General features: G+C 44.1%; 1 protein-coding gene across 15 annotated transcripts in view; it reads right to left on the reverse strand.

Moving 5' to 3' along the window:
- The window catches only part of Grb10 (growth factor receptor bound protein 10), a 122,429-nt gene that overhangs the window by 94,227 nt on the left and 2,020 nt on the right, over positions 1 to 26,182 (reverse strand). For 4 of the 15 annotated variants that reach the window (XM_075944360.1, XM_075944358.1, XM_075944359.1 and 1 more), the window contains exon 1: positions 16,788 to 16,952. The exons of 2 other annotated variants lie outside the window; for them this stretch is intronic. In XM_075944360.1, the coding sequence (XP_075800475.1) occupies positions 16,788 to 16,904 (117 nt within the window). In that variant the 5' untranslated portion in view covers positions 16,905 to 16,952. Of the gene's footprint in view, positions 1 to 15,859; positions 15,980 to 16,343; positions 16,421 to 16,787; positions 16,953 to 17,500; positions 17,803 to 26,182 lie in introns of those variants that run through there. 9 more of the 15 variants (XM_075944368.1, XM_075944367.1, XM_075944365.1 and 6 more) reach the window with 7 other exon arrangements.

Genomic DNA, 26,182 nt, shown 5'->3' on the forward strand with positions numbered 1-26,182 from the left:
AGTTAAAATGAGGTCATGAGGGTGGCCCTGGTCCAATATGACTCATGTCACGCCCTTAGAAGAGGAGGTTAAAACATAGACATACAAAGAGGAACAAGTGTGTGAAGACAGAGAGAAGACTACGCAGAGAAGCCAAGAGGAAAGAGAAGCCTTAGGAGACACCAACCCACCAACTCATAATAGACTTCCAGCCTCCAGTACTGTGATACAAAACAAAAATCTGCAGTTGGGTCTTCCCATCAGCTCCAAAATCAGAAAATCCAAGCAGTCATTATCAAACATGCTATGAACACGTATAGCTTAGAATGCTCAATCTGAACACACTCAGGACTAAGAAGTGCTGAAGATATAAAAGAATATTTCTTCTCCCAAGAAGATTGTTTGACTTTCCAAGAACAAAACATGAAAGTAAATCCAGACAAGAAGTAGGTCTCCACTGTCATGTCTACTAATTTTAGGGACGAGTACCTAAATATACCAGTGGCTTCCAGCTCACTGCCTGGGTGTCTCCCTTATTCGAAAAGCAAGTGACCTTCAAGGATATAGAGCATAGAACTCTGCCCTCCTAAGAGGCAAAAGTTTACCCAAAATTTAAGTTTTGAGCTTGGTTCAAATTTCGTATCACTTTCAGAGTCCCCCTAGGTTACATTCATACACTTGACCTACTCCAAAGAGTAGAAATATGCCTGTTTCTCAGATCAGGTACCAGTTCGTGGCCTGGGTAGAGTTCTTGGGGACTCTTGGCTCAAAGAACATTGAGTGGTCCATGAGCTTTCTTACAGACGGGATATAGAACAGGAAGGCCTATAGTCTGATGTCTAGCCTCCATGATTTGCTCATATTTACATATTCAAGTCTTGTGTGCCATTTACATATTCAAGCATTGTGTGCCAAATAGCCTAAGGTCTTATTCTGAGCATGGGAAAGCAGTGACAAACCCTTTCCCTGAAGCAGATTCATCCTTCTCCTAAACCAGGAGTCCTTTGCAGAACACTGGGTTGATAAAAGCCCATCTCGCTGTGTATCTTAATCAACTGTACTAAGATACCATTGTATTTCAGTATTTCTACGTGATGCAAACAGTAACTAACTTGGTAGAGTGGTTGTTAGCATAGAGCAAAGGTGTAAACAGAGACTCACTCAAGGCTGCTGCATTTCCACTGGTCTATCTATGATGTGGGTGCTCTGAACAGGCAAACTCAATGAAGGACAGATCAACAAACTTTTCCTAATTGTTAAGGGTGAAAATAAGACCCTTGCTACCTCTTACCTGTCAGCCAGTTCTCCTCACCATGTTGTTAGAAATCCAGGCATGGGACTCACAGAGCCCTAGTTTGTCTCCTGACATTACCCTGACTCAGCAGGCTACATCTGGGCAAATTATTTGCCTCACTGAGCTTCAGTGTCCCTAGTTACAAAACAAATATAAAGTAGAATCTTCCTTATAGGATTTTTGTGAGGATCAATACACATAAAGACTGAGGACAAGCTCTAATCATAAGTAAACATTAAATAAATACCTGCTGTTACCATCTGTGACATAGAAAATGGTCCCCCATTATCAGATAAAAAGTTGCTAGCTTTGAGATGGCCCTGAAAAACAGATTTAAAGCCGCTAGAGGGGCAGCTCATGGAGCACGTCTAATTCTCCTACTCAGAGATTTCTGCCCCCATTGGATCTAACCTTTTCCTGGATTCTGGTAGAATGCCCCAGAGTTACTTCCCAATGCCGATGCCACACATGTGCCTTCAGATTTAGAGACTTGCTGTGGGAACACAGCAAGTTAATCTCGAAGGTAAAATTAAAAAAATTTAGGAATCTCACCACATCAATTATTTTTGTCTAGTTTCAAGAAAATAGATGTTAAACTTTGTATTTGGAAAAACAAACAAAACACTTTTTAAGTCTTACAAAATGAACTGAGTAATATACAACCTACCACAATGACCTCAGGGTTGATCCATAGTCACAGAGCCTATACAAACACCTCTTTTGGGCACTGCTTACTATGACCCCAGACAGCACCTATGGCAGGCTCTGGTAATGTTCTAAAGCACACCAACGTGTCATGGTCATGGGCTGACCTTGACCATCCTGTGGGAGACAGGCACCTACTGAGTTCAGATAAAATTCCTTTATCTATCTTCCTTTTGGTCAAGAAAACATGTTCTCATGCAGCTGTATAGCTAGACAGCGCAAAAATTTAAGATCTTACTAAGGAGATACTAACCTGGACAAAACAGATGTCTTAGCTTACTCCAAGATTTTCCAGAAACAAGGTACTTCTTGATTCTTGTTTGGTATCTTTGGTATCTTCCAAAAATTCCTGAGCTAACATAAAGTGTTCCCTGTCTAGCTTTCACACACTAAATATTTAGAGTAATAACAGTGACTATTTAGACACGCAACAAATTCCAACTTTCACAACAAAGATATTCAACCTGGTTGGCCACAGGGAAGCCTAGGCTTTTTGAAAGGGGACAGAATAGATTTTAAAAAGCAAATTCCAAATTGGAAAGATACCAGAGACTACTGTGTTTTCACAAAGTAAGGTACTTAATAGGATAGCTTAAGAACTATATGAATAAATAGGAATGGGAGAAAAGGTAAATTTCTAAAAAGCAATCACAAAATGTCAGAATGCTATGGACAGAACATACGGGCAGTTTCAAAGTGTATCAACAATTAAATACAGGAGATACAGTATAGTTCAGTGGTGGTGCCGTTAACCAGCCTGTGTAGGGCCCTGAATTTGAAAACCAGCATCTTGAAAATAAAGAGAAGAAATATGGGCAGAAACTCTATTAGTAAAATACCTGTTGTGCAAGGATGAGGGTCTGGATTGGGGCCCCGGAACCCATGTAAGGCGTCAAGAATGCGAACCACAGATTCAGTGAGAGATCTTGTCTCAAAAAATAAAAGGTGAAGTACATGTATGTATGTGTGTGGTATATTAACAAGTATGTGTTCGTCTGTGTATATATATATATGTATATGTGGGAAACAGGTCAATGTCAGAAGTCTTTATCAATTGCTCTCTATCTTACTTTTGGAGGAAGGGCTTCTCACTGTCGTGGTATGAATGAAAATTGTCCCCCATAGGCTCATGTATTTGTATATTTGGTGCACAACTGGTATCCCCGTGTTGGAGGTTATGGATGTAGAGTTTTGATGGAGTAAAAAAGTCATGAGGGTAGGGGTTTAAGAGTTTATACCCTTGTTCCACTTCACTCTCCTGGTTTCCTATCTGCCATCTGCTTCAATGACTTCCTCACCACCATTATGGACTCTCCCTCTAGAACCATTGGCCAAAACAAACTCTTTTAGAAAAGAACAGAAAAGTAACTAATAACACTCACTGGACTTGGAACTTGCCAGTTCATCTAGATTGGCTGGCCAGCAAGAACCAGGAAGCCTCCTGCCTCCCTAACACTGGGATTACCCATGGGTATGGCCATGACTGTTTTTTACGTAAGTGTTGAAGATCCAACCTAGTCTTGCAGAGCAAGCATTTTACTGACTGAATCATGTCCTTAGCTTCATTATTATTATTTTAAAAGAAAAATATGGTTAAAAGAGAAAGTCGAAAATCCAAAGCACACTGGCAAAAGGGAAAAAGTATCCTCTGCTTGCTTGAAGATTTTGGTGCTAAAGTATGAAACAATACACACCCTTAACATTATACATGGTATATACTAGAAACTTCCAGCAGACAACACACACACACACACACAAAGGAAAGGGGAAAAAAAGAGCAAAACAAGGCCATTTCTATTACACCAAAGGCAAAAAGCCCACCATCACGATACCTATCCCAGGGGCCAAAGATCGCATGATGAAATCATAAACAGAAACGCAAAGGGAATACTGAATAGGAAAAGAGATTTTGAAAAAAAATAATCATTGTTATTTATAGATGAAATGGACGATCAATTAGAACCAAGGTAAACATTCAATAAGATTGTAATCTGGCAGCAGGCTGCAACCACTCTCTTTCTATATCTCACTAGCAACAGGGTAATTAGAAAATCTGATGGTAAAAATTGTTCCATTCACAAAAGCATTAAAATAACATACTCCAGACAGAAATAGATATAAGATTCTTGGAGAAGAATGGAAGGCTTTCATGGAGGAACCTCCAAGAGCAGATGTAGAAACATACTCCCTTGGCTGGAGGAAACTACTCCTATTACTGTTCCTATGGGACAGGGCAACGCAGCTCAATTCACACCTAGTCTTCAGAGAGTTAGTTTCCTTGCTGAAGAGACATTCATGTCCACAGAACACATAGAAGACTTTGAACAACCTAAACTGACCTGCTGAAATCCTCACCTCTTCAATTCTGTTCACCTACTGGGCACCTACCAAAGTGCACCAAGAGCCCTCCTCCATTCCTACATGCCTTTCACCCAACCCACCAGCCTAACAAAGTTCAGCTATAAAAACAACCAAGAGCCATCCACTTCTACCTCTACTGCTGCCAGGGCGGCTGGCTTCTCTCAGACATAGAAACTTATTTCATCCCTCAGCATCCTCATAACCTGCCCATCCCCCAGCACTGCAGAGCCCATGAGTTAAGTACCAGCCAAATGCCATCCCTACCCATCTTCTGCTGAGATATCAAAATATCTGAGCCTAGATAATTTATAAATAGAAGTTTATTTGCTCATGGTTCTAGATGCTGCCAAGTCCAAGTGCATGGCCCTGGCATCTGCTTGGCATCTGGCAAAGGCCTTCTTGGTTCATCAGAACATGGTGGAAGCATCACACAGTGAAACAAAACATACGCTAGCCTGCATCTAACCTCTTTTTCTTCTTCTTCTAAATTCCCTAATACCATCATGGGAATCTTATTTCTCACCTAACTCTTACTACCCATTCAAAGGACTCAGACCTCTAGAGACTACTGACATACGAACTTGGAAATTTAGTTCTCAACAAGCATGCAAAGGGAAAATTCAAATCATAATCCTTACTGTACTCTGAATTCACCTAAATGTTCAATGGAAGTTGAACACTCCATGGTGTTCCTGTCTCTACTTCACGCTGCCTAAAAATGGATAGCCCTCAATTGACTAGCCTTGCCTATCAGCCTCCAGGCATGCCTGTTCCTATAGCCTTGGAATATTCTGTCCTCCAAAATACTTCCAACCATCTACCTTTACTGCCTAAAACCTCTCAGTGCAGAAGCAAAGCTTCTATCTGCCTCATCCTGTTCCATTGCTCCCTATGATATGGACCCAGCCTACAAACTCCTAACCCATTTCACAGCAGGTCTGGTGCTTAGCCTTCTCACTTCCTCTTCTTTATCCTCCAAAAGCACGTCTATTGCTGCTGTTTTCCCCTTGTGGACTCATTTTGTGGTGATTTCTTCATTAAAAAGCAACTTCAAGACCAGGACTACTACTCTATGTCTTAGGACAGGACTAAAAGAATACATTTTAAAAAGGCCCCCGGAAGGGTCTAATCCAGTGTACTAGTCTAAGGCACTCTTAGAAGGTGGGTAGCCTTCTAAGTATGCAACAGAAGAGGCACAGTGCCAAGGAGTCTCTGGTCTTTGACAGGCAGCCATGGAAGTGGCTGGGAAGCCAACCTCTACAGGCAAAGGAGGTAACCTCTCTGTCTTGATTTCCTTCCCTCAACACTAAAATGAGAAGACAACAGTCTCAAAATGTGAACAAAGTAGTGAAAGGTGCTTCACGTTGGTTGGCAGAAGGCAACCAAGTGGAAGGGGTGGTAAAGGCTGAGGAGAAGAAATAAGAGGGCATCATGTTTATAAAAGAGCACCATGACAAACTGGTGTGTGGTCACATCTACGATTCAAAGACACCCCCCACCCCCAACGCTGGCCACTACACAGAAGAGACAACAGGCAGAAATGGGAATCTTACTTTGCCAACCTGTAGGCTACAAGTTTTAAAATACGGACCAGGGATGACTTATCTAAGAATTAAAATCCTGCGAAGTACGAGGAGTTTTAGTCAAGGTTCAAACTAGTGGTTTTTATTCTTCTGTCTTGCCAGCCTTCTCTTGTGAAGGGCAGGAAGGGCCCCATCTGCTTCTGCCCTTGAGTGGCTCTCCCTCCCTCCTCACACCTCAACACAATGGGCCTATTAAGTGCTTCAGGCCAAGTCACATGAACACTGACTACACAGACCCTGCTCTGTGTGTTGCTTCCAGAAACCCGGAAGAACTTAGCCCTCTATTTTCTTGTCTTTTTTGTTCATCCTTTTCCTCCCTTTGTCTTTTTTTCACTAAAGGAGATGTATTTTAAAAAGAAAAGCCCAGAGAGGGCAAGTGATGAAGGGCCGCACCGCAAGCAGCTACAGCTTGAGAGGCAGCAGAGCAGGTGGCGGGATAAGATGGTTCCTCTTTCCATCTGTCTGTCTCCTGTTCCTTCTCCCCAGGGGGCATATCTCTGGAAAGATGGGAGTCAGAGCTCTCTGGGTACTTTATCAGCTTACTATCAACACTGGCCATGTCACCCCACATTCCTCCAAGTCCAGCAACCTTTAGTGGCACTGCTATTTTAAACTTTATCACATCTTTCCATCCAGCATATTCCACAAGCAACTGGAATGGACAATAACAGGTTTTCAGAACCAAGTATATACATGCCAGTGTGAGGAAATCTTGTCTCTCAAGGGATCAAGATTTCAGCAAAGACAATGGGAAAAAAGAAAACAATTATTAGTGACTCTGAAATGCAGTCTAGTGGACTGATCAAGGTCTGATAAAATGTAAGGAATACACATAACTAAATTCACTTCACTTAACAATGTAACCTATTTGTATTATGCTTCCAAAAATTGGCAGCTGTTTAGAAAAAAACTACTAATAATCTTTCAGTTCGTCTTTGCTGCTCAGATGTTGCAGTAGCCTATCGAGTCTTACTGCCTTGAAGACCAGCCGTGTGAGGAAGAAAATCTAGAGACAAGAAGGCTAAGCTGTGAGCCCTTCTATTCTTTGTCCCACAGTTCCAAAGGTGACACCCATTTTCCTCTTCTGGATTGGATCTAGCAGGGAATGAGTAAGGTTACTAAGATGATAGTTGTGATTATATTAGGTTTTGGAATTCACTATTCTCTCATTACTGATTTAATTAATCATTATTAATCATTGAATTAATACTTTCTGGGTGCTCATGACATTCTCAGGCTTAATAGCCTTGGTTCTGTCTCTAATATGGGTCCTAACTTTGTTCCTTAAGCCTAGGGACACAAACCACAAGCAGTGTCACCAACTCTTATCATTGCTCAAGACCCAAGAATGAAGAGTTCGGAAAGACAAACAGCTTGTGGCGTGCATGGTCAGCCATTACTTTGATCAGTTCTGCAAAAACTGCACGTAAGCAAGTGTTTGAATATGTCCTGACTGAGCTTATCCTCAGGGGTATGGAAGGGGACCTTAGGCTGCTGACCTTTGCACTTCAGGCAACAAAGCCCTCTAATGGGATGTACCACAGCTATCTCTGTGGCCCTGAAAGCCGGCAACAGACAAGAGTCATTAAGGAAAATCTGTTTTCTCGGGAACACCCTTCCTTCTAGACCCCTTACAATCTTGCATGTACCGCACTACCCCCTGGTCATCCCACCACTGCCAAGCAGCTCTACTTTGCTCTTAAGTACTTTTGGATGGCATGGGAATGATACTAGCAAGAGGGACTGAAGACAGTGCTTGTGTGTCAGTAGACCTCTTCAGATCAGAGTTCACGGCACATGTTCAACAAACAAGGGACAAGGTACAAACAGCTCCCTGAGTTCACTGTGTCAAGCCCCCCAGACATGAGTAAGGTAGAGCTTCTGCACCCCTCAGGTACAACCCTGTCTGGTCCCATTCACTTTTGTTATATGGTTGATGAAAACTGGTCACTTCAACCAGTTCCTCTTGAGGTGAGAAATGGCTTGGGTCATCAACATTTCCAGGCTGCTCCTTTATCTTCACCCATGGACACAACAGAAACACGGGAACCCTGAGAAACTCAGCGCTTCACACTTAGTGACCAGACAGATATTGCTAAAGCTGCAGTCGACACTGTAGACCTAGATGCCTCAATGAACAGGCAGGTTCTGGTAAGGTAATGTAGTGACCAAGACCCCACTAGGTCTTCAGGTTCCTGTAGCACCCCATACTCCTTGGAGCACACATGATAGGCCTCATACACTGCAACAAGAACCCTCCAGGACTCAGGAGGAGTAATTACATTTAAGAGACTACAATGAAATCTTCTTGCTTCTCTCTCAGTTTTGCCTACGTGGAGGTTGAATGTTCTGGATTCATGTGATTGACAATCCAGCTTCTTTCTTCTACACTAGGCACTAAAAGGACTTGAAAAATGGCCAGCAGTGTCTCTCTTCAGATTAAAAGAAATAATAATCCATTTCCATAAGTGACAGTATACTTATGTTGTTTTAAAGGGAGGGACAGCACTAAAATATATTTGCTTTGATGTCTCAAATGTCAAGTACTGGCAGATATAGCTCATTTGGTAGTGTGTCTACCTACCATGGATAGCCCTGAATTTATTACCCAGCACTGCTCAAAAACTCTGGGTATGGTGTTGCATGTAATACTAGCACTCTGGAGACAGAGGCAGAAAGAACAGAGATTCAGGGGCATTCTTAACTAAATAGCAAGATTTACCTGAAAACAAGAAGTGGGGGATGAATATCAACACATTGATCCATTTACCCACAGTTCTTCAGGCTCCTTAGTCATTTTTAAGGACCAATGGGTCTAAAACGTCTAAAAAAATTTTTCACATACAATGTCCACTGTCTCTATAGCCCCCAAACCTGAAGTAGCTCCCCTGAAAACCAAGACCTCACCCTTCTGGACAAGTCACACACATCGGGAGAAACAGGAGGAAAATGTCACACTTCCAGTATTTCCAGTTTCCAAGAAAATTGTAGCCCTGCCTCTAGGTGAAACGCAGCCCAGATAACTGACAGCCTCTTAGGGGTGGACAACACCCCGAGGTAGCCAGAGCTCATCCATCTTCCCTTTGTCTATGTGAGCTCAGAGGCTAAGCTCAAAAACATTCATTGGAATCCCAAATTAGATCTTCCTAGCTACAGAGGAGCAGCACTGCTCAGCTTATCCTGACACAAACTATCCGTGTCCATCTGTTCCAAATGTGTGACGTTAAGAGGCCAGAATTTGCTGCCTGGGAGGAATGAACCGTGAGGCTCCAGTGAACAACTGTGCATCCCAGGCCTCCCAATGGGTTGGAACATCCAACCACGTTCTGCCTGTGGTCAGGCCACCACATCCGGGACTGAGCATAGCTCTTCAAGGATCTATTTCTGACCTGGGAACATGAGGCACTTTCCAAATGGGGCAAGGGCCTCATCACACCTCTTACTTTTCCTGAGGATTTGGTATAGTACAGTATAGAATGTTCTTCCCTGAAAGGCTAGAGTTGGCCCTGAGAGAGGGTTACCAACTCAACCTAATTTTAACGTCGTATGGATCTGATGGTAAATGAAGAGTGGTTAAGAGACTTGATGGCGGTGTGCATGTTCAGACAATCTTACCTGCCGCCATGGTTATCTCCATGGCCTCAGAAATGGAAAAAAGATTAGAGTAAGGAATGTTGTGAATCATGGCACACGTGTTCCAAAGTGACAAACACCCAACAAAACAATTTACAGGGACCCACGGGACTATCAACCCCTATGGATTCTTCCTTGAAAACTACCGGAGTGGGGGACTGAAGAGCTTCTACCCAATATTGTGCTAGTATTGTGAAAAGCCCACAGTGATGCCACACTCAATAGTGAAGAGTGAAAGCATGTCCTCTGAGACAGAGAACAAGACACGTCCTCCCCGTTGCTACTTTTATGTAGCACGGTTTAGTTCCAAAGTCCTAGTCAGAACAAGCAAGAGAAAAAGTAGTGAGAAAAACAACAAGGCACCTAACTGTAAAGAGAGAAGTGAAGTTATCTCAGTTCAACTTGGAGACAAAAGTACAGGGAAAAATAAATCTTCATGATGGTATTTGATAATGGTCCACTCAGATATGACCCCAGAAGCAGAGCCAGTAAAAGACTGAATCAAATTTAACTTCATCACAAAAGAGGGGCTTGGGAATATAGTTCAGTGGTAGAGTACCTGCCTGGCATGTGTGAGGCTCTAAGTTCACCCCACAAAAAAATACAACAACAAATAAAGGAAAAACAACGTTCATTATAGGACATTTATCCAGATAAAACTCATAAGAAAGAAAAATACATCTACGGTGACTGATCTTCAGTGTCTGTGAGAACCTGAAATTCAACAACAACTCTAAACATCAGTAAGACACCACTTCATATACTAAGATGAGCTTAGTATCAGCATGGTGGAAGTGGAAAGGGGGAGACTCTAATATATTGCTGGTAACAATGTAAAATGGATTGGCCACTGAGGAAAGTCTGGCAATTCCTAAATGCTAATCACAAAGCTACTAAATGGTCAAACACTTCCAAATCTGGATAGAAATGTCACAATCTAGTGGTTGGAAAAAATATAACATCAAGGCACCAGTAGTTCTGCTGTCTTTATTGCTCCTGGCTTCCAAGATGGCAGCTGACTGCTCTGCCATCCATAGAGACAGACATCTCTACATGCTCTAAGAGCAGCTGAGAGCAGATCTACTCACTCAGTCCTTCTTATTGAAGTCCAAATTCCATTCAGAAGGTCTCTGACCTCATGATGTTCCCTATCTCCCAAGAGCTGCGATTTAAGTTGCAACCCAAGAATTTTGGAGCATACATTTGGACCACTGTGCTGCACTTATCTACAAAAATACTAATTGTAATTAAGTTGAATACTTTGAATGGGTAAATTTCATGGTGTGTAAATTATACCTCAGTAAGTGTGACTGTGTAAAAATGAAGGGAAGAGAACACTACAAAAGGCTACTGTCATCAAGTAATAGGCAAAACAGGGAGTTCTATGTCTCACAACTTCAAGCCAGCGTAATTGCTCCTCCCCTCAGAGTATCACAGTACTTTGTAGCACAGTGAGTTTTCTGGAAAGCACAAGCCACAAAGAACCTGTATTAGCCCACTGTTTCTAAGCTTCCTGGGCCATGAACCTTCAGGAAAGCACTAAGTTGCCCAATATCTCAACATGACCAGGATGATTCTCGATAAAAAGGTGACAAGGAATGGGGCCCAAAGTCCAATGGGCTCTATTATTACATCCATTGAGCAACTTGAATAGGCATGAATACAAGAATTCAGTAGGGCTTTTATTATCCAGGGAGGTATTTTGGTGTGAGAATTTTTTAAAGGTAGCACTAAAAAGGGGTGGAGTGGATCAATAAATACAGAATGTAGGGTCACATGCACAAGTAAGATGAAAGCTAATTTTATGTCATTTTCCCTAAGATAGTTAACAATGAGACAATTTAGACCTACCTACCTTTCAGGATACAGCAAACCTCATGACAGAAGACAGGGAAAGAGCGCAGTCTGCAGCTTCACTAGGACATCTTTGTTGTCGTGGTTGACACTGTGAAAGGCCCTTTCTGGTCCTTACCTGTTTCTAAGAGGTGAAGGCATGGGCCCCTGGAGAAGCAAGGTGTTAAGCATACAAGTGTTAAGCGAGCTACTCAGTGGTAGAGTGTTTGGGTAACGCGCCCAAGACCTGCGTTCAATCCTCCCAGGCATGGCAAGGAAGACAGAGAAAGGCAACTAGTTTCCTAAGCCATTCAAGATTCAAAAGATTCCAAGAATTGCACTGTTCCAAATGAAGGAAGAGCTACTTCACAAAACCTACAGGAATGCAAATGTCCAGCAGGACACTCCAAATATTTATAACTGAAAAACTGATTTACAATTGAGCACACGTAAGAGTGTTACTTATGACAATATTGGACTAGTCACAGCAAAATTTTGGTAAATATTCCAAGGTTAATAGCACTATTAATGATAGTTCTTAACGACTGAAGTACCCTTAACAGAAAATTTCTAGAGAAAAAAAACACGGGAGGAACCACACTAAGGCCTTACTGCACAAAGCCTGGTTGGTCACTTTGCAAACGCATAGATGTCAAGCAACACCAGTCAGAAAATCAGACCTGGGCCCCACACCACACCTACTGCAGATTTTAGCAGGGCTCCGAGAGACTTATGCATGTCAACCTTAAGGAGTACTATTCTCAAACAGCGAAACAGTGTTAAATATTAACAGTTAACAGTATTAACATTTAACTCGTCAGAACTGAAACCTGCGAGCTCCCTTCAAGACAATAAATAAATATTAATAGCGAGCCCCCCTCCTTTCTCATAGCTTTAATTTCTGTGGTTTCAGCTACTTGTGGTGAACCAACATCTGACATTAAATGTAAAATTCCAGAAATAAGTAAACTGTGCCTAATTTACAAATAAAATTCTACCATAGATATGAATAGTGCTGCCATAGTTTAGTTCTAAATGTCTTTCAAAAAAAAAAAACCCCACATGTTAAAAGAGTTGATCTTTACCTTGGAGCTACAGAAGATGGCTGCATCCTTTAAGACATGGGGGGGCGGGGCTATAGGGAGTTTAGCCTTTGAAGGGGCTCTGAAATGTTCACAGGGTGAACACTTTACTCTGGGACACATTCCCCTCACCATGGTGTACTATGTTGGCACAGGCCCAAAACAATGGAGACAAGCAACTATGGAAGGAAACCTCTGAATCCATGAGCCAAAATGAGGCTCTTTTTTTTAATTTTATTGATTTCCCCCAAGTATTTGCAAAGTGCGATAGAAAGTGACTAACTTGCTTCCTCTGGGGACCCTGGGGTACACTCCTATGGATGAGAGGGACTCCTGGGCTGCTCTGCTTTCCTGGTGAGTCACCCTGACTGTCCCTGGACTCTTTTCTTACTGCTTCACTTTGACTTCATGATCCCATCACTTTCTTTTCTCTTACATTTGTGATAGCCACTGTGACAAAAGTCGGCCACAGCAACTCCCGAGAGGAAGGGTTTATTCTTGGCTTATGGCTTGAGAGGGTACCATCTATCACTGCAGGAAAGACACAGTGGAAGAACAGCACCATGCTGTAAGAGCGCGAGGCAGCTGGTTACATTACAGCAAGAAGTAGAGAAAACTGCATTGGGAACCAGGTCTACACACTAAGCCATAACCTACTTCTTCTGTTTCCTGAAGGTCCCACAATCTCCCAGTGCAATAGCATCAGTAGGAGACCATGTGCTCAAACACAGGAGCCAAATTATAGCCATTAGTTTCAACCTAGGTTGGGGAGAACAGACTGATTCCTCAAGCATCTGTTGAATGTGACAGGAGAGGGTCCTGTTAAAAGACATCAGGGCACTCCTTGCAGTTCTCACCCCACCTACGTGCTAACCCACTGCTTGAGCTTCTATCAGCCATCACGGCCATGGCTAGCGAACACAAACAGCTCCTGGCCTAGCACCAAAATGGAGAGAAATCATGTGTAGGTGACTTAAAGTCCCATTTATACCATCAGGATTTTCTTTCCTCTCTGATATCAGGTTTCGGCATGAAGCATCCTGACTTCACCCCTGGTACTTCCTGATGTCCGCAGGCAGCTTTTCACAGACTAGGAATATTCCTAAACAAGTCCCAGCTCAAAGAAGCAGGAAGGCGGAATCCCCCCCCAAAATGTCAATCAGCCACTTCCCTATGCGAACTCCTCCTTTTCTTACTATTTAACTCCCACCCGCCTCAAGGGGAACAAAGTCTATTTAATTGGAAACAAGGAAGGAGAATATGCTATTGAAAAAAAATTTCAAACCTCCATAGGAAGGGTTCAGGAACTGATGGCTTCAGGAATAAGGCAAAACATTGGGTCAATGGGTCGATGCCATCTGTATACACAATTCTTAACATATAGCAGCTTGAAAGCTTAAAAATACTGTACTTGAACAGCATTTAACACACCCACCTACAGAGCATCACTGCAATTCAGTACACTGAATAGGATGTTAGCTTCATTTTCTCATGGCTGACTAGGAGCCATGCTTGCTGCCTCAGTCCAGAAGCATGAGAGAATATTACATACAGCACATCACTAACCCAGGAAAAAAAAAATCAAAATTCAAGGCAGGCTTTCTACTGAATGCATAGATTACACCATAAAGTTGAAAACTTTTTAAGTCTGGGTTAGGAATGATAAACACAATACTCACTTATAAAATTCTCAAAAAAAATTTAAATTAAAAAATTGAGCCCAACTCTCAGGTCCTGGACCCTCTGTCGTGCAGTCTATGGATTACAAACAAACGCAGACTATGAAAACAAATTTGGATGCAATGAGTGACCGCACCAACTGTCAGATTTGCCTTTCAGTGCCCTGCACTGGTTGAAGCTGGAATCCTGGGGCCTAGGCCAACTCCTTTTTTTAAATATGATGAAATAGAGAACGAGATGGCTCCTACAAAGGCCTCTTATGACACACTCTCCCAGACCTCCCAGAGTCCAAAGGGCTCCGACTGCTTCCACACCACCCCTCATTTTGCTGCTGTCCCTCTAGTTAGGCAGTAACTCCACCAGATGAAGGTTGCCAACCTTTTGCCCTCATACCCCAAACCCCACGTGGTTACAAGGCTCAGACACAGCATCTCTCCTCCAGCTTCACGCTCATTAAGAACCAAGGATGGGGGCTGGTGAGATGATTCATCAAATAAAGGCATTTGCATTCAAAGCACAGTAACCCGAGTTCAATCCCCAGGTCCCACACAGCAAAAGAAGAGGACTTACCATTGTCCTGTGACAACCACACATGGTCTGTGCACGAGTGCCCCACCCCCATAAATAAAATGCATAAATTTAAAAACAGTTTTGAAAGAATTTCCAATGGGTCTCACAGTGATGGTGGATTCCGTTCTCAGATCCAGCAAGAACCAAGTTGTGTCTGAAGATATGTGCTCCAATGCCATACCCTGGGCCTCCCCCTATCCTGTTACCTTGGGCATCATTAGACCTCAGTCTCTCGTGTGTGTGTGTGTGTGTGTGTGTGTGTGTGTGTGTGTGTGACTGTGCTAGTCCAAGAAAGCTTCCTAAGACATTCTTTCTAAGTCACCAGTATGAAACTGTCTGGTTTTTGTGGGACCACGAGGGTTGAAAGTCAGTGAATTCAGACTGTCGCCTAAATGTCACCTAATTCTAAAATTCAAAAGATGCACTGTTCTCTGAAATTTTAGAAGCCCAGTTCTGGGTGGTAATTACATGATGCGAGGAGAGTGGCTGGGGATGGAAATCCTTAAGAGAGGGTTTAGAAGCAAAAATAACTCACATTTTAATTCTACCAATCTGGCACTTCTCCCACCCCTTCAAACTGGTAGTGAAATTGCCATTAACTCCATCTGCCGCCTTCTTCCAACCATTAGTGCACAATTCTCAACACTGCCAGGCAGGATCTATCATTCCGTTTTCTAGTCCAGATAAAGGGAGGAGCGAGAAGCGCAACAGGAATTCAGCCCTAAGTCCACACAGGGACCCCACACCTACCCCACAATTAAGCGCATAGTTGTGTGGAACCCGAAATGGGAAGTGTCACTTACCACCTTTCTTCTCAGGGCTGAGGGAAAGAAAAAATCCCAACAATCCCATCCCCCCAGCCTACCATCACCCCCATCCTCACCCCATTTGCTAAATACAGAGGGATACAAGGGAATGGCATAGGGCCATTACCAAAATCAACCAACCAAATAAATCCCAGCCCAGCCAACACTGCTGAAAGAAAGAAAGAAACAAAACAAAACAAAACAAAAAAACCAACAGGAACATGCAAGAAATAAATGCCGAGTCCGAGCGCCCTGGCTTACCAACAGGTCAAAATCCCTGCAGTCATTCACTGCGTTCCAGATTCAGACAGAACGAAAATGAAAAACACTCACTTTTTACCCACTGGTCCAGGAATGAAACTATTTGCTAATACAGACAGCAATGTCCCCAGCCAGTAGCTGCCTGAGTGAATGTTCCGTCCAGTCCTCTTATCAATACACTGGCAGCGGCTCCTGCCATCAACAGAAAAATGGCAGCTGATGAGAAGGGCAGTCAAAATGTAAACAGGTGATCTGACTGTCTGAAGATCTACGTCAAGGAGTAACGAAGAGCTGCTACGGTCATGTGAACAATTTGCTGAATTCAATTAAAAACATAAAACCGACGACAAAATCTCTATCACTCAATTTTAACTAATTGCTATTTTCTTTCAGTGAAATAAGAGGTTTTACAGATAAAGATACATGGTGAGAATGTGTATTTATCCCAAGCTCCTATACTATACTATACTAGACTAGACTACTCTCCACCGTGGTTTAAAAGAGGACCAGGCTGATCTTAGATCCTATTTTTAACAGAGAAAAAAGGTCCAGTTACCCCAGATGCTCGTGTCCGCTCACAGACCAAGCTGGTTCGTACAACCACTGCCCACCACTTGGCTGCGAGCAGATGCTACGTCTCCACGTTCCAGTCACAGGTTTACGTGGGTACAGTTACTACTTGTTACATAATACTTTAAAAAATCGAGATTAAAAATGGTTACATAAGACTATCCTACAGCTATGGTCCACCCAAGCTCGCGCGATCCCGGACCGTAGGCGAGCCGGTAAGCGAGCCGTCAAACGAGCCAGCAGCTAGCAGCGCAACAGCGCGCCGAGCCCGCGGTCATTCGTGCTCGCAAGCTCGCTGGAGCTGCTCACCACTCGGACCTTTGCAGATCTCGGGAGGCGAACCCTTTCCAAACGACCACCGTTACTTCAGCACGTCTCCTTGTACCCCCAGACCCCGGAACGTTGCGGATGACGGAGCCCACCTGCGTACCTGGAGAGCCGGCCGGCTAGCACAGCCTTCACCACACGGGGTCGCTGCGTGCGCGCTACCGGCTGGCGGACAGCTCGCGAACCCGGCAGTGCCCAGCGCGTGGACAGCGCTCCGCATGGACAGCGCTCGGCCGCGCGGCTCGCTCGGGTTCGCCACGGCTCCACCCCAGCTAAGGGCCTACAGGGCAGGAGGAGGACTCCGGGGCCTGAGAAGCGCAGAGGCCGGCCAGGCATGCGCCGACAAGCGGCAACATGCGCTTTGCCGCGCCGATACGCGGCAACACGCGTGCCGACACACGAGCTACACGCGCCAACACAAGCCCGACAGGCACTAACACAAACCAACACAGCCGATAAGCTCTTGTGTAAACCAACAGGAAGGGCCGGCAAGCTCAGATAAGAATGATCGCGGCCGGCAGGGCGCCGGCACGCGCCGACACAAGCCGGCACGCGCCAACACAAACCGGCACGCGCCGACACCCGACACGCGCCGGCACGCGCCGGCACGCGCCGGCACGCGCCGACACAAACCGGCACGCGCCGACAGGAGCCGGCACGCGCCAACACGGCTGACACGCGCCCACACGCACAGACACACACAGACACACGCCGACACGGGCCAACACGCTAAGCCAAGCAACGTAACCTCCCAGGAGGCCAACCCGGCAAGGGTGCCGTACCTCCCCGCCCCCGAACATGCCCGCCTGGACCCACCCCCATCTTTGCACAGGTGCTGGGAGGCTTGTTCAGCCGCGCCGGTCCCTGGTCCTCTACCGCTCTCCTCAGCTTCCAGGGGACTGACTGAGCACCCCTGACGACCGGGAGGACGAGGGACGCGGCTGGTCCTTGCGCACTACGGGAACCCCAGGACCAAACCCATGTGACTCAGCCACGCCCCGAGGCCCAGCGGGGGCCCTCTGCTGCCCAATCCCCGGATCCCTGGTTCTCATGGCAACCCTGAAGAACCTCTTGCTCCCAGCTTCTCATCCTCCCCTCCCCCACATCTCCTCTTCGCTGTGATGGGCAAGAACAGGAACGCCGCCCACAGATCTCATAACGCCAAAAGATCACCATGTCCACCAGTTAAACCACATACAGAGCTCAGAAATGATGGTGAGCCCACCAGAGGTCAGCAAAGCCACCAGCAACACCATTTTCCTGACCTGCAAAGGAGGGGAATTCTGATTGACTATAGCCAGTCAACCTCAATATACAGAATCATTTTCATCTCAAAACCTTCCTCAAAATGTCAAAGCAAAAATACCAGAAAGGGAGAGGCTCCTTCTGGAAACAACAAACACACCATTATTATAGCTCGGTGAGGAAATGTGTATAAAGAGTTAGCAAAGAAAATATTCTGTAGCAAGCATCTGCTATGTACTAATCTCTCTCTCTCTCTCTCTCTCTCTCTCTCTCTCTCTCTCTCTCTCACACACACACACACACACACACGCACACACGCGCACACAGCTGCAACAAAGGAAGCAACAGTAAGCTTAGGAAATACTTATGGTTTTACACACACGCATGCAATGCACATACAAACACACACACGTACACACAGCCTCGGGAGGCTGGTTCTAGAACCCTACAGGTATCAAAATCCACAGATGCTCAAGTCCCCTCTATAAAATAATTTTTTAGATATAGCCTATGAACATCTTCCCCCATGTACTCTAAATCATCGCTAGATTTATACTGTCTGACACAATATAAATACCTATAAATAGTAGCTATATTATATTAAATATATAGTATAGTATATTTAAACACAATGCCATGAAAAAAGTCTGAGCATGTTCAACAGACTAGCAATTTTTCGGAATATTTTTGACTCAGCATTAACTCAATTTGTGGACACAGAACCCACAAATATAGAGCACCAAATACACAACACACACATATATACACACACTCAGATTCACAATAAGAAAGCAAAAGAGAAGGTTGGGAGAGATTGTGAATCTTATCACGGTAACAGACCTAGGAAGCAGATTTTACACTCCCCTCTAACAGAGAACAGATAGAAATTGTAGATGCCAATAAAAACAGTGGCATTCAACAGATTTGGAAACTGAGGTATCCTAAATGGTATACATCTACAAAGGGAGCAGGAATCTTTGAGAACCCCATCTAGCCACTCTCTGAGGCAAGACAGAAAAGGTGCACCGAGGTAAGCAGCCTTGGAGATCAGCTCAGGTCCCTAAGAACTACTGAAAGGGGGGGGGGGACGACGGGGATGACGGATGACGAAAGATACTCTCTAGGGAGCACAGACTTCAAGGTAGTAGCGCTATAGAATTTTTTTACTGTTAAGTCAATCAAACAAAAGCAGGTTTGAGGCAGTTCTAAGAGTGGCCACCAGCAGTGCTAAGCCCAAATCAAAGACCTTCAGTCTGGCCAGCTCTAGAAAGTGTGCTATTTCACACTGGCTATGGCCTGAAAATTTAATTTTGACTAGGTACTTCTTTAGTGGAGGTGCTGAGCAAAGCAAACACCATTTAGGCACAGGATGACAATAGTCAACCTTGTGATTGTAGAGATCAGAAAACACACTTCGGCTCATGCCTAGAGAGGGAAAAATCTGGATTTCAGGATTATGTTCAGTCTGGACAGTCAACTCACATAGGTGGCTTAGGTATCCCCTAGCCTCCCTGCTTAGGTGCTCAAAGCCAGGCGGGGATTGGGGGATATTCTTTTGCTTGAACCATGACACCTACCTTGCAGCCTCCTGGCCTAGAAGAGCAGGTCACAAAGGACAAAGAACAAGTCTCACTCTTCTTGATCAAGAAAAAAAAAAAAAGGAAAGGGGAAATGGCCCAATGATGAGTGAGGGGGAATCCAGAGAAGTCAGGCCTGTGCCTTCTAAGCTACTGGAAACCTGATTATGCTCAGTTATGATATCAAAGTTAGTGGATAAGAGGGAACTGACTTATCAAATGCCTAAGAGCAGAAATCTAACTGGAAAAGAGATGAAATCTGACATACTCAGCAAAAGTAAAAAAAAAATATCTCAGAAGTTAGCACCATTACTTCTGCAGACAGAGGAAGGGCAGATTCCAAAGCAAGAAGCACTGGCCAACTTAAGGAAGTGAGACCTCTCAGCTCCCTCCTCAATATATTACCAGAAGCAGGGGGGCAAATCATTGGAAGGGGTTAGCAGACTTGGGCAAGCCTTTGCTCCTAGACTAGCACAATGAATGAGCCCAATGAAAGATCCCAAGAACCATTCCCTAGAGAGCTATGGAGAATTCCGAAGACACGGGCATCAGGGGTGCCTCACATACGGGGCTCAACTAAAGCCACCATTCATACTGGGTTCCACAGGCTTCACAGTCACATGCTTCTCAAGGGGAAGAATAGAAAGGGCCTCAGAGGTTCATACAATGCCTCTAAAACGGGAAAGGGAATCCTATGGCAGGAACAGAAATCACTCCAGCGTTCCAGGAGTGAGCTATGGACCTCAGCCTCCCTGGGACCTGTCCACCATTGTACCTAACCATCACTGCTCCAGAACTTCTTCCTCCACTGCCTTGGTACACTGCAGCATGCGTGAGAGTCACTGCCTGGTCCACTCAGTCCCAGAGGCGTCGGTGGAGCAAAAGTCGGCCAACAGCAAGAGGTACCAATGAGAGAGACAACCTTGCCCCCCAGCTTTCCCAGATTCACTGTCAGTCCAAGTCAGCACCATACTGCTGCTGCTCTCAGCTCCACTCAGGTTCACGGTGGCTCATCAGGGCCCCTGCTTCGTACCCATCTCTCCAGGCTCACACTACTTCGCATGAAAAGTCAGATACAAAGTCAAATAAAACAATATAAAGATTTAAATTAGAAGAAACTATGCAGAAAAGAAGTTTTATTTCTAAATGAGATAACAAGATATTACACAATGGCACTAGGATACTATGCTATTTAAAAAAATTTTTTTGCCAGCTCTGGGTACCAAGGTATCAACACAGGTGAGCCACCTAAACCAAATCTATTACTCTGCTGTGGGATGCAGTACCATGGCAGATGCTGGGGAGAGGGGCCAGCATGGTAGATCATATAGAAAAGCCATATTCCCTGCCTTCAAGTACACCTGAAACTAAAACCTACTGCAAAAACACAATCAGAGAGGGCTGGGGATATAGCTATTGTCCAGCATATCTAAGTCCTAAATTTGATTCCCAATACAACAAATAAAAGAAAAAATTAAGAGGTCCTTCAAAGTTAAAAATGAAAATACAAACAAAAGCTAATAGAAAAGTTAAAGCTAAAATTAAGGATATCATCCCAAACCTAAAGTCACACAACAGATAAGGAATTAATAAGAAAGTACTTACCTCTCATTAACAAAACCTTGGGTTCAGCCACTAGAGATCAAGTCCAGAAGGCTAAGAAAACCAAATAAATACCACTCTTGGAAAATAAAGGCAATTGATACAACTGTCCAAGACTTGAAAAAAAAAGTTGCTTCCAGCTTGAAAGAGTCCTCAACTTACCCTGTTTGATGTATGCAGATTTTACCAGGTTACATCTCCAAAGAAACCCAGCAAATACAAAGAGAATCCCTTAAAGTTACCAGACACAACAAGAACTTAGCCAAACCACCACCATCCCCCAAAACAAACACTTTGGTATTCTTTCATTAAAAAAAAAAATCAAATGAGCTTCATTCTCAGCCTCTGGCTGCCTTAAAACAGTAGCTGGGTTCAACTCTTGGAGGGAAAACTAACTGACATTGAGAAATTCATTCAACAAACAGGGCTAGAATAAGGACATTTCACACATACAATGTATCCTGTTTGAGAATCACTGATGTAGAGTGCCTTCCACTAGATTTAATAAACCAAGAAATTTAAAAAAAAAAAAGGTGCCAGATCCATAAGAAAAGCAAAAGCCATGTTAAGAATGATTTAGGAGGAAGACACAGGATTGGCTGTGTGCAATGTGCAGGGAGCCTTCAGTGACAGTAGGCATGGGCATAGGTATCTATGAGACTGCTTGCATAAAAAAAAAAGGGAGAGATCGCTCACCCATTGCAGCTGAAACCTACCATGTGTGATGTCTGGGAAAAATGGAGGTGATAATGACAAAAAAAAAAAAAAACCACCTAGGCAAAATGAACTGCAGCAACAAAGTAAAATGTCCTATGAGTTTAGAACAAAGTTTCCACTGTAGACTACACTGGCAGACATGTGAGTGGCGCTTGAGGGATTGTCCCCACTCGGCCTACTCTTCATCTGGCCAAAAGAAACAGTGAGGGAACCAGGTGCTCAGGACAGAGCAAGGCAAAATCCTCACCTTCTACAGCAAAGGAAACTGCAAACTTGAGCTGCGGGGGGCTGGGGGAAGGTGACAAGGGATTTCTTTGTACCATTTAGCCTGTGTGTGAAGGGAAGCGTGGGGGCTGGAGCTAAGTCTAGCTTTGAATAATACTTTAACTCTTTGCTTAAACAACTAGTAGCTTATCTATCATTCTGATAAAGAAAAAAAAACCCTCACTGATCTGATAACGGAGGAATGGAGCCTGTGTCCCTCCACACAGTAATCCAGGGCGCCAGGTGACAGAGCCCCAGCCTGAGTCCACTTGCAGCCCCGCAGGCTAGAGAAGAGTCAGGCACAACCTGCTATCTTGGGCTGATCCAGCAAGGGAGAGAGGCACTGCTTTTTATCACCTCCTCCCTCCTCCTGTGCTCAACCACCACAATAAGGGGGTGCACACAGCACAGGGCAGAGTGTTCCCATCTCTCCAGGAACACCCTGGAATGATTTCTGTAAGGGCCACACGATTTCCACTGAAAGAGAGCAAGCAGCTCCCTAGAACTGGCAACCTGCAGGCTCTCAGGGAAAAGCACACCACAGCTTATGCTGGCCCCTGAGGCGCCAAAGTAGAAAGATGGGCACTACAGGCTTTGGGTGAAGCCAGCCCACAGAGACACTCGAGGCTCCACATTCACCTGGCTCCACCTCCCACCCAGCACCCCAACACAAAGACCTCCTTGGTAGCAGTACTTCTAAGAAGGCCCCAGATTCAGGGCTGGGCATTGTCCTCAGTCATGAGGCTACTGTGCAAACATCTAAATTTAACAGTTGCTCCACTCATGGTAGCTTTTAGTTATTCTAAGTTTCCTGGAGCAGAGAATCCTAAAAGTATTGCTACAGCTTTTAAATTTGGTACGCAAGGGATTATTTATTTGTTGATCTGGCTTTGGATTTTAGAATATTTATACACAGATGAGCCATGAGATATCTTAGGGATGAGACACAAGTCTACATGTGAAATGAATTTTTTTATTATATACTGTATGCACATGGCCTGAAGATAATTTTAAACAACACTTTTAATAATGCCACGCCTAAAATAAATTTCACAGGGTAGAAATGAATGTTCATTTGTTACAGTATTAAGTTGTCGCCCAAAAACTTTCAGATTTGTGATTTCTGATTTTTAGATTATGGGCGGTCCTCCAGTATTATATAAAAAAACAACTTTTATACTGAGGAGCACCTTGGTTGGAAACTTGCTCATGAACTCCCAGAGATGGTACTTTGGAAATATTAAAGTAAGTTCTAGGGCTCTCGCTCCATGATAGAGCACAAGTTTAACACGTACAAGGCCCTGAGTTTGATCCCCAGCACTTTGAGAGAAAAGATAAAAAAGTCAAAAGTCCCTACAAATCACAAAAGTGAAGGCAGTTTGTGACAAGTCGCCTCTCAGCCTTCCTGTTTCATGTCCCTGTGGGCTCCCAAGGGGCAGGAGAAGAAGAAAGGAAAGGCCTGCAGGTATCCAGCATGGTTTTCCTATTGTCAGAGGCTTAGGCAGAGCCAGCAGAGAGGAAGAGAGCATACCTGAGCACACTGGACCAGCCCAAGAGCCATTTACTTTGCAGCTCTACCTGCTCTGGAAGAGCAAGCGAGAATCCCAGGCCTCCAACTGAGCATTAGCTGTGGTGACAATGATGGCAGGGTGATAAGGACCAACAGAGCTCTTTCTGTGCCATGTGCTTTAGGAGCATCTTGTTAATGGCAGTTACCCAGGCCTAATTACTTGGCTCAAAACCCTGCAAGGAAGTCAGTGAGGGGTGGGGCTGCCCACCAGCACAGCCCTGGAATGGGGCTGCAGCCACTCCCCAGGGGACGTGGTCAGCATGTCCAGGATAAGTGTACGTGCTCATTTCAGTCCTGGCTGGGATAAAAAGCCTCTATGGAGTCCAGACGCAAATCTTTAGACTCTGAAGACAAATGTCGCAGGCTTCCTGTGCCTGCAAACCTGAGACTCCTTTATACACCAACTTTCAGCCATCTGAGCGTGTACCTTGTGAGTTTGAGCTACTCCACAAAGTTCCACTCTGCAAATGACTGTTAACTTGTTCAGACTCACAAAGGTAGCAAGTTGTGGAACCAAGAGACACAAAGGAATTGCTGGTCAAGCAAATCATAAAGAAGTGCTACAGAGAGAAAGGCAATTCCTCTAAGCATGTACTTCTATTGCCCCAGTAGATGTGGGCAACAAGAAGTCCTGTTTTGCAGGGCTCAGATCAAATAACCAGCGCCTCTAATTTAGGATCTTAACAATCAAGGAAAAGTCTTTCCAAAATCTAATGAGAAGTAAATGGCTAAAAATAAAGAATATTCTAACACAGGGAGCTTTGAAAAGGAAACCTCCTAATTGTACACCTCCAAAGGAGAAAACAGGGGCACCCATTTCTACCTCTGAGATGCTTTCTGAGAACTCTAGAAAAAAAGCTTTCTGTGGTTGATATCTCAAAGGACAATCATGCCATTTTCACTTCATTTTTATAAATGAGCTATCCATCTGCCTTTTCATTAGTGTGCAAACCCTGAAGAATACACCCCAAATCCCAGAGCACCTATTTGCCAAGCTCTACCAGGTAACTTGGCTGCCTCATTCCCCCCCCATAATCTCCCATATTTCTGAACCTGATTTTACAAGAAAATAATGACTGCAATAGCACACTTTGTGGGATGCAGCCAAAACAGTGCTTACAGGGAGACACCTAGCTTTAAATCCTGCATTAAAAAACGAGGTCTAAAATCTGGGCTCTAGGGTTTTATATAACGAAATTTTTAAAAAATTAAGAATTTCTATGGCTTTCGGATGAAACTAAAGGCACAACAGATGCCTTTGTTGAAGCGGAGTTCAGTTTCTGAACACTGTAACGTCTGTGACTTCGACGGAACTTCGAAGCCCAAAAGCCGAAAAAGGGGAGAAAAATAAACTTCTACAGGCAAATGAAAAATAAAACGATGGGTAAAAACCACCACCCCTCAAAAAAAAAAAAAAAGAAAAGAACCCCCCCCCCCCCAAAAGTCAAGAACAGCTTCACTAACGGAAAAGATTTATTTAAATTTGAACATGTGACCAACTACCTAAATGAAAAGCAAGTCAGATTTTTTCCTCCCAAACAGCTCCATTACTGCTGTAGGTTTCTGTGAGGGGAATTTCTGCAGGGAGGAGGATTTGGCGCTGGAGTTAAAGCCAAGGCCTCATCATGGCTCTCCACTGAGCTGCTTCGCCTGCCCTCCATGTTGTTTTAACAGACTGAGAAACAGACACTGGATTATATACAGGCTTCCCTCCCATGAAGGTGCCAGGGCTGAAATCTCCGGCAGTTAGGGCTAAGTCTTTATAGATGGCCAACCTCACCCTGCAAGCCCATAGTTGCAAATACACCTGGCTATCCTGTGCTTTCTCACAAATTGAACAAAATTTTAAGCAATTCTCTAAATTTTAATTCTTTAAATTATAAAATATTAGTTTTTTTTAAAAAGATAAGCTAACCAAGAATTTGTACAGCTCTAAAATGAGCTAAAAGCACATGGATGCCTTGGTTCAACCAAAGTTTGGCTTCCAAACTCTGCAAAGCTGGCCCAGCGGGTTCAGCAACGTCCTAAGTTTTGAGCTGGATCTTTGGTTCTGACTTTGTTCTTGCTGCCCAGTAGAGGTTGACTGGTCAGGGACAGCTGCTCTGGCTTCCAACCATAGCAGTAACCACCATACAAAGTCCTGGACAATTAGCCACCAAAAATCGGCCCTGCTTTCTGGTTTCCTGGTCCACCAACAAAATCCACTTTGACCAACCCAACCCAACCTCAAAAGCAATACAGGCCACAAGTAATGTGCAAGAAGTGAGTTGAGTGATACACAGTTTTTTTAAAAATTTTTTTAATTATAATGAACACAGTTACCATATCAAACTCATGATTTCATGAACATTGAAGTTTCTTCTCAAAATAAATGAGCGTGCAAGTGTAAAAAAAAATAAACAGTGATAATTGCTTGGCCTACGTGGCATTAATCTTGGAAGGCTGGAAGCAACTGGACTAAGAAACTAGGCCCCGGCCTCCATTTGCTGTGCTGTGTGTCGGGCAGGGTGTCCCTCTTCCAGA

The sequence above is a fragment of the Microtus pennsylvanicus genome, chromosome 12 (genome assembly GCF_037038515.1).
Source record: "Microtus pennsylvanicus isolate mMicPen1 chromosome 12, mMicPen1.hap1, whole genome shotgun sequence".
NCBI lineage: Eukaryota > Metazoa > Chordata > Mammalia > Rodentia > Cricetidae > Microtus > Microtus pennsylvanicus.